The sequence below is a fragment of the Motacilla alba genome, chromosome 3 (assembly GCF_015832195.1).
Source record: "Motacilla alba alba isolate MOTALB_02 chromosome 3, Motacilla_alba_V1.0_pri, whole genome shotgun sequence".
Lineage (NCBI taxonomy): Eukaryota > Metazoa > Chordata > Aves > Passeriformes > Motacillidae > Motacilla > Motacilla alba.
In genome coordinates, this window is record NC_052018.1 from 92671164 (window position 1) to 92684275 (window position 13112).

The 13112-nt window shown below is 36.9% G+C and overlaps 1 protein-coding gene across 2 annotated transcripts in view; it reads left to right on the forward strand.

Annotated features, from left to right (window-relative positions):
- CENPF (centromere protein F) overlaps nucleotides 1-12695 on the forward strand; it is a 52080-nt gene extending 39385 nt beyond the window's left edge. For both annotated transcript variants that reach the window (XM_038134135.1, XM_038134134.1), the window contains exons 13-20: nucleotides 32-2329; nucleotides 2883-3023; nucleotides 4054-4230; nucleotides 4964-5125; nucleotides 6419-6605; nucleotides 7313-7792; nucleotides 9088-9281; nucleotides 11793-12695. In XM_038134135.1, the coding sequence (XP_037990063.1) occupies nucleotides 32-2329; nucleotides 2883-3023; nucleotides 4054-4230; nucleotides 4964-5125; nucleotides 6419-6605; nucleotides 7313-7792; nucleotides 9088-9281; nucleotides 11793-11993 (3840 nt within the window). In that variant the 3' untranslated portion in view covers nucleotides 11994-12695. The remainder of the gene's footprint in view (nucleotides 1-31; nucleotides 2330-2882; nucleotides 3024-4053; nucleotides 4231-4963; nucleotides 5126-6418; nucleotides 6606-7312; nucleotides 7793-9087; nucleotides 9282-11792) is intronic.
- Nucleotides 12696-13112: the final 417 nt, after the last annotated feature.

The window sequence follows — 13112 nt, forward strand, 5'->3', positions numbered from 1 at the left end:
TTTTTAATTGATTAATTCTTATTCCTTGCAGAACATAGAACAAGAAAACAATACTCCTTATAAATTAAGACTGCCTGTTGAAAACTCAGCTCTGAAAAACAATAATCTTGAAATAATCCCCATTGAGAAAATGGCTGCAGGAGATGCCTCTGTGTGTCAAAATGAAACTGAGACTGTGGAAGCAAGATTAATGGAGGATTACACTGAGAAAATTTCTGGAGAACATGAGTGTAAAAATATATCAGGAAAAATAACCAGCCCCTCAGACCATGCCAGTGCATTGTCATTTTCCAATAGTAGGGTTTTGAGTGCTGGCTATTTCTGTGAAAATCAAATAACCACTGAAATGCTTCAGGAAGAGGCAAAACAACAGACTGCTGAAAATTTGAAGCTGATCTATGAGATAGAAAAAGAGCAAAGCCATGTAGATTTGAAAATAAGAGTTGAGCAATCAGACTCGGAAATGAACTTGCAAGAGGCGCAAATAATTGCAAATAGCTCAGCTTTTGCTGGACTGGAGGAAGCTGCTGTAGCTGTTAAGGAAGACAACTTTGGCATCATTGAAAAACACAAATCTGTTTCTGTCAATAAGCAGGAATTATCTCTTCAAGTAGTCTCATCACAAAAAGAACCTGAGAACCTAAAGTCTGAGCTGGAGATATGTAAAGTTAGATTGCCTAATGCAGCAGACCTGTTTGATGATGTAGAAATGACCAAGAGAGCTGGTCAGGAGCAATTTCTTGCAGCTAAAAATGGACGAGGGAGTTCAAAATCTGAGCAAGTTAATATTGACAACCATGCCTTGTTCATAGAGCCTGACATTGAAATGCTTCAGGCAAAATGTCAGCAATTAGAAAGGGAGAGGGAAGTTAATCTGAAAACTATTTCTAGCTTTCAAGAGCACCTTGTTTTAGTCACAGCTGAGAGAAACTATATTGGCCAAGAACTGAGTATTTTGTCTGAAAGCAAAAAAGAGCTAGATCAGAAGTACCAAAAGCTACAAGAGAAATTAAAACAATTAGAGTTAACTAAAATGGATTCTACTGAATTCATTAGAAGGTTAGAGGATGAAATGAGGACACAAGCAAATCTGCTTGAGGCTGCAAAATCTGATGCAAATCAAATATCCAATGAAAAAGACAGTCTTCTTCAGAAGCTGCAAAGTTTAGAAAATGTTGCTGTATCTTTCACTGTAGAAAAAGAAAAATTACAAAATGAAGCAGCAGATTCAAAGAGAGAAAAAGAGCTGATTGCAAGAGAGTTGGGAACGATGCAGCATAAATTAGGTTCATCAGAAATGGAAAATTCAAAGCTTTCCAAATCTTTGGAAGGCTTGTTAATGGAAAAAGGAGAACTTGCAGCAAGACTCAGCGCAGCACAGAAAGAAGCAGACCAATTGCGATGTGGAATTGAGAAGCTGAAAGTAAAAATTGAGTCTGATGAGAAGAAAAAACGTCACATTGCTGAAAAGCTGAGAGACAATGAACGGAAAGCTGACTCTCTTCAGGATAAAATAGAGAGGCTTGAAAGGGAGTTGGAGATGTCAGAGAAAAATCTAGAAGATACAGTTATTGAGCTGGAGACTGCCAAAGCAGAGGCAGAAACATTAGCAACAGAGATGGAAGAGATGACTGAAAAGCTGAAATGTTCTAACTTGCAAATTGATGTCCTTGCCTCACAAAAAGAGTGTTTGGCTAAAGATTTAAAAGAAATGCAAGAAAGATTCCTTGAACTAGAGTCTTCAAAATTGACTACAGCAAAACAGCTGGAAGAAAAGGAGGGAGAAAAAATACAAATCAAAGATGAGTTTGAAAATACTGTGGCATTGCTGAGATCTGAGCTCAAAGATATGAGTGAGAAGTTAGAGTTTTCATGCAAAGAGGAAGCAGATGCTAGAGCAAAAGAGCAAGTCTTGATTGATCAGGTGGCTCATCTTGAGCAAGATAAAATAATGCTGTTACAGGAATGTCAGGAAATAAAGAATGAAAATATCAAATTGGATCAAGCAAGGGAAGTACTTGTTCAAGAATTGATGGATTGTAAACAAAAACTCGATGAAAAGGTACAGGAAAATGGTGCTCTTGAAAAGCAGGTGAAAGAAACAGAAGCACTATCTTTGCAGCTGACTCACATGCAGCATGAACTTGAATGCTGGCACCAGGAAAAAGAGAGGCTGCAGAACTTGATTGCTGAGTTGAAGCTGAAGGAGCAACATTTTTCTGATGTTGAAACCTCTCTGGATATCCTGAATGTTCTAAAAATGTCTTATAAGGACCTTGAGAAGAAACTGGAATCTACACTTTGTGAAAAGAACACTCTATGTAAAAAGGTAATATTTCCATTAAGGCAGAGTTCGCTTTGTAGGAGCAAGGATAAAGTGTCCTCTGGGTTTACCACTTCCTTAATAAATTAAATCCTAAAATAATTTTAGCCTCAGACTTTTGCAGGAAACATCCTATTTTTAAAATAGTTTTCCATACAATCATAAATTTTGATTGAAGTTACAGCGCTGTAAAGCAGGGCATTGTTTTGCATAGGATGAATGAGAAGGTAGCTTGAAAGTAGACATAGAAGTTTAAGCAATCAAATAATGCAGGATAGTTTCCTCTTTCCTGTAGAAGATAAGGAGGAAGAACAAATTGGTATTGGGTGACTGAGTTCTCATATCAAGAATAAGCACTTTGGAAGCTCCAAAGAAAGTGAAATAACTGTAGTGCACTTGCCATGTGAAAACATCATTACCCTGTTGTGACTCTCACTTAAAACTTGACCAACTATGGGAATAAAATAATCCATCTTAAAAACTGCTTGTTACATATAGGTACATTCTTTGGCAGTCATGACACATGTATTAAAAATAATTCTGGAAAATTTTATTTCAGGTAAATGAACTGGCTGAAAGTCAAACTGAGCTACAAGTCAAGCTAAGTAATACTGAACAGAAGATTGCTGAATTACAGGAAGAAAGAAATAAGCTTGCTGAAGAAATGCGATGTGTTCAAGAACATTCAGAAAAGAACAAAGTAAGTTATTCCATCTGTATTATTTCTGTGTTCAAAGCCAGATGCTCAAGTACATTACCTGTGTGGAGGCTGGTCAAGGGGATCTGTGATAATGTACAGTATTAGAGGTTATTGCTTCCAAATGTCAAAAAATCCAATGTTCTCTTCTGAGATAAAATGATTACTTAATAGTTTTTCCTCCTCTTCCTTCCATCCAAACTATGTTTTCTTAGCATGAAGGCCGCTGCTGGTTATCTAGACATTTTTCAGTGTTGAGAAATTCTCTACTACAGGCTTTCAATCATCAGACTGAGGAGGGCAGATAAAAAATACAGCATTTCTCAAAACTACTTTCAGTAGTTTCAGTAGTGCTAATTTCATTCAGGACACAGTCAAGGAAGAAAGAGTTTTGGAGCCTTTGTTTATAATTTGTTTGCATTTGATTCTTAGAGGTTATTTTATCATCTAGAAAACTAGGTCTTATTTGTGAACAATATTATGTCTTTAAACCAGTTTATGTGGTCGTCTGACCTACTAACTTTATTTACAAAATTCTATAACCAGGGACTTGTTTCTATTGTGGCATTGAGGATTTTGAGTGGGATGGGAAAAGAAGATATTTTTGCAACTTTCAGAAATCCTAAATTGAAATAAAGGCCAGCTCTCAAAAAAGTAGTTATAAAAATGGATGAAAATGCTTAGAAAGTTTGGTCATCTTAAAGAGGGTGAGGAAGTGACCCTTAACCTCTGAAGTCACTCTCAGAGGGAACAACATTTGGAGAGGTTAAGCTTTGATTTTGGTAGTGCTGCTTGATTTAATGCTGTTGGCAAACTTGCACTTGTTTTCTTGTAAGAGAATCTTCCTTTGCCTCCTGTCCTACCTTTTGTGTTCGGATGTTCCTTTCTTTGATTACAGTGTGTTTAGCCACTGTTGATACCAAGTTGTTTTGGAAGATTCAAAGTTGCTTCAGATTTAAACAATTTAATGGCTCAACTCTTTCTCCAATTAGATAACTCCAAATACCAAAGAATGTACTATTACTATTTACAGATTCAGCTGCATCTCACAACTTCAGAAAAAAATGAACTGGCCAGGTGTTTGGAGATGGTCCAGAATCAACTACAAAAAAAAGAAAGTGAAATTCAAAGAGAGATATCAGAATACAAAGACAAACTACTTCAAGCAGAGAGAGAGCATCAGGATGCTCTGATGGAAGCAAACCGAAAGGTAAGTCAAAAAATAGTAGAGCTGTGAGTTTTTAATTCAGTTCTATGTATTTTACAAAATTTTGCTGATCCTATTGCAAAAGCATTTATCTTTGCTAACAATATTTCCAAAATCTACATATACTTATCTTGGAGCTCAGTACATGTTAATTTTTTTCTATATGATGAGCCCTAAAAAGGGAATTTATCTCACAACTCAGTAAGCATTTAATTTATATAAAAATTCACTAGGACTATAACCTTGAAAAAGGGAAAGCAACAGTATGTTTTATCCAGGAAATGGTTGTTTTAGTGGGAAAAGGGAAGAAAGTTTAACCAGTTTGGGATATAAGGACAAATTTGTTGGAAATACATTTGTCAGGTGTGCTAGATGCAAAGAGCCATCAACTTTACTGCAGAAATGTCTGTGAACTTGAGGCCAGCAGAACACAGTATAACTCACTATAATTGTTTCTTAATAGTTTTCATTCTTATTAATATAAAGTAGATGTAAGAACAGGTTATAGTAAAATATAAGGGTTTTCTTCTAACAGTCTTCTTAGAGGCAAGATTCTAGTATTCAAAATACATACTTGAGACAAATTGCCCTTTCAATGTTCAGCTCCTTAAAACATAATTATTAAATTTGCTGTGGAATTCCTGTGGGTTTGTGATATGCTGTTAGGTACATCTTTAAAATAAAACTCAGTGTCCTTTTTGGTATCATAGTAATTAGGCACATTTTCTTTCTTTAGAATGAAGTAGAAATTGAGGCCTGTCATGAGAAGATTAGTTCACTGGAGCACTTTATCAGCTCGCAAGAACTGGAAATTGAGCATTTGAAGTCAAATAAAGAACAGCTAAATAATTCCCTTAAAGAAGCTAATCAATCCTTAGGAGAACTCCTAAAAACTAAGGTAAGAAAAACCCTTAAGTGTGACCAATTACATGGGATTCCAGACACTGTGTAGTGAAATAAACATAGGATTGGGAACCAGTGCTCCAGAACTTTGGCTTGACTTTGGTACAGCCTTTGTTTCACTAAACAGATCATAGAGCCTGGAGAAAACATTGTTACTATTAATGTGCATTAGAAAAATTCTGTTCTGTGTGCCATGACTGAGATCACCTAGAATTGGTATCTGTGACCTAAACACAGTAGTCTATTCACTACAGTGAGCATTGTAGCTGAGCTAAAATGTGGTTAGAATTTGCTCAGAGAGACTTTGCAGTGCCTCTATTTTGTGTTTCTGAATTACTTTGATGGTAAAATGTACCATGGTCTATCCCTAAGCACTAGTCTTGATAGATTGCTCTTGATTCGGCTTTTTCAGTTCCATTTATATAGAATTCTCATTACAGGTGTAATTAACTAGTGTAATTCTCTGACAGAATTGTCCTCAGGGATGCTGGAATATGAGCTCCACATACTGTGAGCTACTGATAACAGCTCTTCATGTTCTTGGTTTGCTTTTTAGTAGCACAGGTGAAGTGTCACTGTACATGTACTGAACTTTTGTACCAATAATCCTATCCCTGCATTTTTCTTGTTTTCTGGGTGGTTTTGGTCTATTTTGTTGTTGCTTCTGTCTGTGATTGATTTCTGGCTCCAGCTTGGTACTCCCACTTCAGGAATTAGTGTCTCCATAAGTGCATTCTTGAAGAAACAGTTCAATTTACATGCAAGTAAACACTGAATTACAATACGCTCATCTTGCTCAAAAGTTCTTTCTTCTTAAGGCTCTCCACTGTGGTGTTAATTTGGTTAATTAGAGCAGTCCAAGGATAAAGTCGTGTGGATGTGTTCCAGAAAACAGTACCCATGGTAGTGTCAGTGAAGCAGAAAAGGCTTCTAGCTGTGCTCACCGTGTGGTATTTGCACAAGGGCTGGTACTAGATCAATGGGATGGTAAAAGGTTCAGGTTGGACATGGTGAAGAATTTATTTGCTTTAGAAAACAATGTAAAGCATTGGAAGGGGCTGCCCAGGGAAGTGGTGGAGTCGCCACCCTTGGAAGGGTTGAAGGAACAACTCAAGGTGGCCCTTAGTGCTATGAATTAGTTAATATGATAGTGTTTGGTCAAAGGTTGGACTCGATGATCTTGGAGGTCTTTTCCAATTTCAGTGATTCTATTACTCCATTTGATATTAAAATGTCTAAAAGGAGGAATTATGTTTCTGGTGAAATAACTGAATTTCTTATTTTTTAGGCTGATAATAGTAACATTATAATTCAGCTGAAGAGGGAAAATGAATATGCCCACAGTAAAGTGCAGATGTGGATGAAATCCTGTAAGCAGCTGGAACAGGAAAAGGAAATGTTGCAGAAACAACTAGCTGAACATGATGAGCTGCTAAAGAGGGAAAATCTGACTATGGTGAAGCATAATAAAGAAGGTAACTGAATCTAGGTTATCTTAATGCTTTCATAGTGGTGCATTAATCTGTAAAACTTTCTTGATCCCTAAAATGTCCACTTGCATATGCAGCTCTCTAGTACAAAGCATGATTCTTAACTAGGATAAAAAGTTACAAATGCAAATGTCAAACATTTTGAAAATCTAGCTAATATTTTTTCTCTTAAAGGTGTTGTTTCTTTTCTCAGAAACAACACTAGGTTCTGAATACACATATTGAATCTTGTATTTTTGATGTGACTTAAGGAAGAAAAGAGATGTTTTTCTTATTAAGTAAGTTTTGCATATGAGTTCTTTTATCATTTTCCAGCAAGTTTTTCCCTCTGATTTCTCATGCTTTGTTCTTAACGTTTAGCTCACCTCATGGGACGCACTGTATTGTAAATGATACTTAATGCAAGTTAAGGGTGCAAATGGAGTGTTCAGAAATTACAAAATGAGAAGTAAAATGTTTCCCCATGCACTGGTCAAGGATTCTTTTCACAATTTGTATATTTGTGCTCTTTTTAACAGGGACATTATTATGCCTATCATATTACTGAATCTGTTTCACAGTCATTTTTTGTATAGTTGCAGTGTTACAAAACATGTGTAATTAAAAGATGCGTGACCATTGCATTGTAAATTCTCACATATGCATATTTTATTATGTCAGTTATATGAATAATCATATTTTTCTTTGAAAAGATGCTGATGACAATGCCATTACAGAAGAAATTAAGTTGAAATTGGAAGAATTGCAGGAATCTACAGAAGTGAAGACCAGAGAAGCAAATGAGAACTTGGAGAAATACTGCTCTCTCATTGTTAAATATCATAAACTAGAGGAAGAAAATGAGATGCTAAAAACACAAGTCAGTTTGTTGAGTACTCAGCTGAAACAGCAAGCGAGTGATGCTGTCAGCACTCCTTTGCTGAATTCAAAGGAGTCATTAACACAAAAGAGCAAACCCTCTGTCAAAGACAGAAGGTCAGATGAAGATACCACTAAGCTTTCAAGTAAAAGGCAGAGATGTGAAGACAGCAGGAAAGACAATGGAGAACCAAGATCTCCTGCTCCAGTGACTTCATTGAAAAAGAAAAGGAAGTGTGATATTGCTCAAAATCTGCATAGTCAGGACAACGCTGACTGTGAGCTGGATGGGCTTCCAGAAATAGTGCAAAAAGGTATTTATGTCTTGTAAAGGCAAATGTTCTCTGAGCACAGCAGGTGTGCTTTTCTTTTTTGTTTTGTTGAATGGCTTTCACTCTGAGTTGGTGACTGTGCAAACATTTTTGGTGATAGTGATGGAAGGTGAAAGGAGTCATGAGAGAGGTGGCAGTTGGTGCCAAGTTAGCTTTTGTGGAGTGCCGGTGTTGGACCAGCAGAACACATTTTAGTTGGATTAATAACTCCCATTCTGCAAACAGTTACGTGGTCCTGGCAGTTTCCTGTGCTCCCATCACCTCACTCACAGGTGTAGTGTGCAGTGAGGCCACTGAAGACCAGAAACTGAGGAGGAGTGGTGCCTGGAGGGAAACCCTTGTGTGTTCCCCAAATGTTTGCTTATTTGTGGGCTTTTATTTCTTTCAATACCAGTAATTAAAGTGTGTTAATTTGCAAAACATTAAATTGACTAAAATTCCCTGAGTTGAAACTGACTTGCCTACAGCAGTAAGACATAATCTTCATGAGAAGATTAATGAATTAATTCTCATCTTCATGGGAGTTCACTTTCTATCTGCTATGAATGCCATGAGATTAGGCAGCCTGGTACTCCATATAAGGGTTCACTGCAGCAGAGGGTAACTAAGAAGACTGCACAAATCAGGGCTTGAAAAATTCGAAGTTCAACTACCTATTAAGTTACCCTTTATAATTAATGTAATTGCCATCATTAAAGGACAAACCATAAGGATACTAAATAGCCTCACCTTTGGTGGTCACTCCCAGAAGTCAGGATTTCTGAAGCTAAACATTTGTATTTCACTTTCTTACCATCATTACTGTATCTTCTAAAAGTAGCCCTGTTCTGAGGACATATGTGCCAGTTGATGTTTGACTTTTAGGCTAGATAGAGAGATGATAATATATACATAGATAGTTCTACACAGAGAAAAGTATTAAAAAATCAAGAGCATCATGTCACACTATCATGAATTAACCAGTACTGGTTTTCAGTTTGAAATTACTCTCCACATAATAATGTACCTGTAAAGAAAAAGACCAAACACTTTTTTGATTTTTTTTTTAATTTTTCTATAGAATTGCTCTTGTAATTCAATGGTTCTTCTGTGATATACAAGTTTTGCATTTGAATTTTGGAATATGCAAGATCTATTCAGCAATCTCTTTGTTCCATTTTCTCCAATGGAACAGATGATTTATTTCAATCAGCTATTTTAATCCTATTGTGAAAAAAGAAATCCCCTTGAGGAAGTGTGATTGCTTTAGGTTTTTATAGAAGCTGTTTATTTTTCAGGGTTTGCTGACATCCCCAGTGGCACGGTCAGCCCTTACATATTGCGTAGAACAACGCTGCACCTCAGATCCAGTCCCCATCTGGTTTCCTCCAGTGAGAAGAGACCTTTGCCTGCACAGGACTCACAGAAGTGCAGACCAGACCATCTTAGTGAGCGCTGCTGTTTGACACCTGGTGGCAGCAAAACACAAAAGGTAACTCGGAAAAATTTATCTGGGTATGAAAGTCATGGGGAAGACTTAATGCATTCACTAAATATATTCATCTTGCCAAGTGAATTTGAGGCCATTCTTTATGTTCCTCAACAATAGAGTGCAGAGAAGACGGTAAATACTGAATGGCTGAAACATGACATCATAGGTCTTACCAGATATCAGTGTGCAAATTGTTCATGTGCTTTGATTTGTGAGCTCATAAGAACAACCAGTGAGAAATGTAAATTCAATACAGGTATATTTTCAATTTCTTATAATGGATATTAAAGAGCAGATATTCCTTATACTGTGGCTTCTTAGGTTGCAGAGAAAGTAACCACCAAAAAGACTAACCAATGGAGTTTGAGCTTGAAGTTTTCTGCAAACAGCTCTTCTTGGAATTTCTAGAATAACTACAGACATTTGAGAAGTTATTAAACATGTAAATAGAGAATATTCAGATTATAAAGAGTGGGTTGTGTTGGAAGGGACATTAAAGATCAGCTAATTCCAACCTCCCTGCCACAGGCAGGGACGCCTTCCACTAGACCAGCTTGGTCATGCTTACCAGATTTTGATGTTATCAATAAATAGATACTACACAGTTATGTTTTGAAAGTGAATTGTTATTAAAAAAAGGTTAGTGACTGAAGTTTACATTCGCTTTGTGTTTTCAGTAATAGACACATTGCTGTATGTTTCACAGTATATCAGAGCAATGTGTTCTTTCTAAGATGATGCAAACGCTTTGCAGATTATAGAAAATTGTTCCAACTTTAGGACAGAAATAAATCTTTTGTTGTCCAAAACCTCCACCAAAGTTTGTAACCATGTTATCTCAATTTGAGTAGTAAGAGAATAGTTATTGGTAACTCTATGTATGAGGGCTACACAGAAATATGTCAGTAGATAAAAATCCTTCCAGTTTGCCAGGTTAGACAAAAGTATTCTCTTGACAATCAGTGGAATCTTGCACATAGCTTTTTGGGTTTTTTCTGTTTTTTTTTTTAAATCCAGTTATTTTGTATTAGCACATACTTTATGTTGGCAAGATACCAGAAGTAAGCAAAGGCAAATGCCACATAGTTTAGTGGATGTATAGCTTTTGAGGCCAGAAAGCACCGTTGGGAAGACAAATCAGATCAGACCCATAATTTTTTTGAGCGACAGCAATAGAAAATCGGTGTTTTGCAGTGAGAGTGAATCCACTGAATTTGTGTATATTGTTTCAAGGGCTAATTACCACACTTGCCAAGAATTGCTGCTTCTTACAGACATTGCCTGGAGGTCTGTGTTTTATTACTGTTTCATTAAGTGATGCCAATAAATTTTATTTATACTCCTTTATGTTTGTTTCTCTATAACCTTAGAAACAAAAGGTGTTGCTTGTAAAGAATCTGAGTAGTGCAAAAGAGAAAGGAAGCCTCAGCCACAGAAAGTTGTGTAGTAATCATCTGCCAGCATGGTGTAAGCTTGTTGAAGACTCTTGCTGACCATAGTCAGGGTTACAGCAAGAAACAATTAATCAGTAATAATATTTTCTCATTTAACTGAAGGAGGGATTTCCCAAACATTCCTCCTCTTTGTCTAAACTTGTATTGTCTAGGTCCAAGGACAGGCTACTCCTCACCTTCAACTAGATCACAGTAATTAAAATTTCAGTGTTGGTTTTGCTCCCCCAAGTGTAAATATGCAAAAGTCATCAGTTCCAGGAATTTGTGCCCTTCTATCAGACACTGCTGAATGTGTGTGTTGGTTCTATTTCAAGATGATGTACATCTGGGAATTTCTGGAGGAATTGCTCATGTGGTTTCATCATTTGTTGAAACCATTAAAATGTGTTGTTTCATGCTTTAAATTAATACAGTAAATGATGTGTCTTGTTTTAAAAGTGAAATAAACCTTGTTTCCTTCTCTTGATCAGGTGCTTGCATCTACTTTATTTCAAATACCTAGTTTCAAACTGTTGCAATTTTCTCAAGGTGGTTAAAAAGCGCCTGTCATGTTCGTATGCAAATTTATTCATTTTTCTGTGTGAATTTAATGTAGAATTTAAATTGAGTGCTTTGACTGCACATTGGTCAAAATGTGAAAGCAGTGGTTTCTGCCCAGATGTCACTTGTTTTGCTGACACCTGTGCTTTACATTTGCAGAGTATGTAGAGAAAAAATTAAATACAGCTCTTGGTACATACTACCAGGTACTTTAGTAAACAGCTTAATAGTACTGTCTGTTCCTTGTGTAGCTTTTTTCTGCTCCTGGAAAATAGCTTGCCAGCAGTGTCGCAGATATTTCATCTCATACCACAACAAAACAAAAGTTATCAAGCCTCACTGTGTTATGTATTCAGAGTGATAAGTGCCTTAAAAATATGTTTTTCTGCTTCCAATAAGTCTGTCTTTTGCAAATTCCCAATATTTAGTCTTTTGCAGCAAGTTTTTCGACCCAAGGCAGAAAGCTAATATGGTTTTCTATTACCAGTAAACAAGAATGTTTTTGTTTGTGTTACAGGAAAATGATGAGCAGCAGTCCCAAGCTTTTCCACCAATGAATTCTACATCAAGGTCACCGCTTTGCCTGCATCAACAATCCCCAAAACCTCTTTCTGATAATACTAGGGAGAGTCATACGATGCACAAAGCAAAAAATTCCCTAAATGGACAAGGATTATCTGAGCAAGAAGAGCAAAAAGAAAATTGTAAGGTGCAGTAAATCTGACTTAGTCACTACTCAGAATAACTGGTGATCAAAACCAGTGTGTAAAATAAATATCAGAACTATATGGAGGGCACCATTTTCTCCAATGAATAATGATATATGGGTTCTGCAGAGCTTCTTTGTGAATATTTACTAATACCAATAGTCATGCAAATTTTTGAAATAATAGTGAACAGATATAATTAATCTTTTTATAGAATCACAGAATCAATTAGGTTGGAAAAGACCTTTGAGGTCATTGAGTCTAACCTATGGCCTAACATCACTTTGTCAACCAGACCATGGCACTGAGTGTCACATCCAGTCTTTTCTTAAACACCTCCAGGAATGGTGACTCCGCCACCTCCCTGGGCAGCCCCTCCCAATGCCCAGTCACTCTTTCTGTGAAGAACTTCTTCCTAATGGCCAGCCTACACCTCCCTGGTGCAGCTTGAGTCTGTGTCCCCTCTTGTCCTATTGCTGGTTAACTGAGAGAAGAGACCAACCCCCACCTGGCTACAACCTCCTTTTAGATGTAATTGTAGAATTTTCTGTAAATACTTCTTTATAAAGCTGTTAGAAAATTAAAACATAGAGAAAGTGGCCGTATTTTGCCATGTAGTTAATTGTTGTCATTTTTATTGCGTGCCAATGGTTGATTTACAAATGGAAAATAAACTTACTTAAGTATCTAAAAATACTAGTTTCCAGGAAAAATGTGGCAAACACTATTGGATGATTCAAAATGAAACAATGACTTACTTTCTAAGTGCAACAAAAAAATACAGAACCAGATAGGCCTGTGCACTGGATGCAGTTTCTATCTCATGTTCTGTGTCTTGGTATCCCTTCTTCCTGATGGAATAATAGGGGTGAGACATGATTCAAATAAAGCCAAAGAGCACTGCCTGTTTCCCTGAAATGAAGCATGTGACAATGTACTTCCCTAGCTGAAGGTTGTATGTTGATCTTCACATCTGTGAAATGGCCCTTGGCCAGCCAGTAAACCTCAGCAAGATGGGGGTGAGCACTTTGTACCTGGCCAGAAAGGACCCTATCACAACAATTTTGTTCTTGTTCTACCAGCAATGGCTGGCTGCTGCTTTGCTGCAGGTCACCCCTCCCTTTGACAGT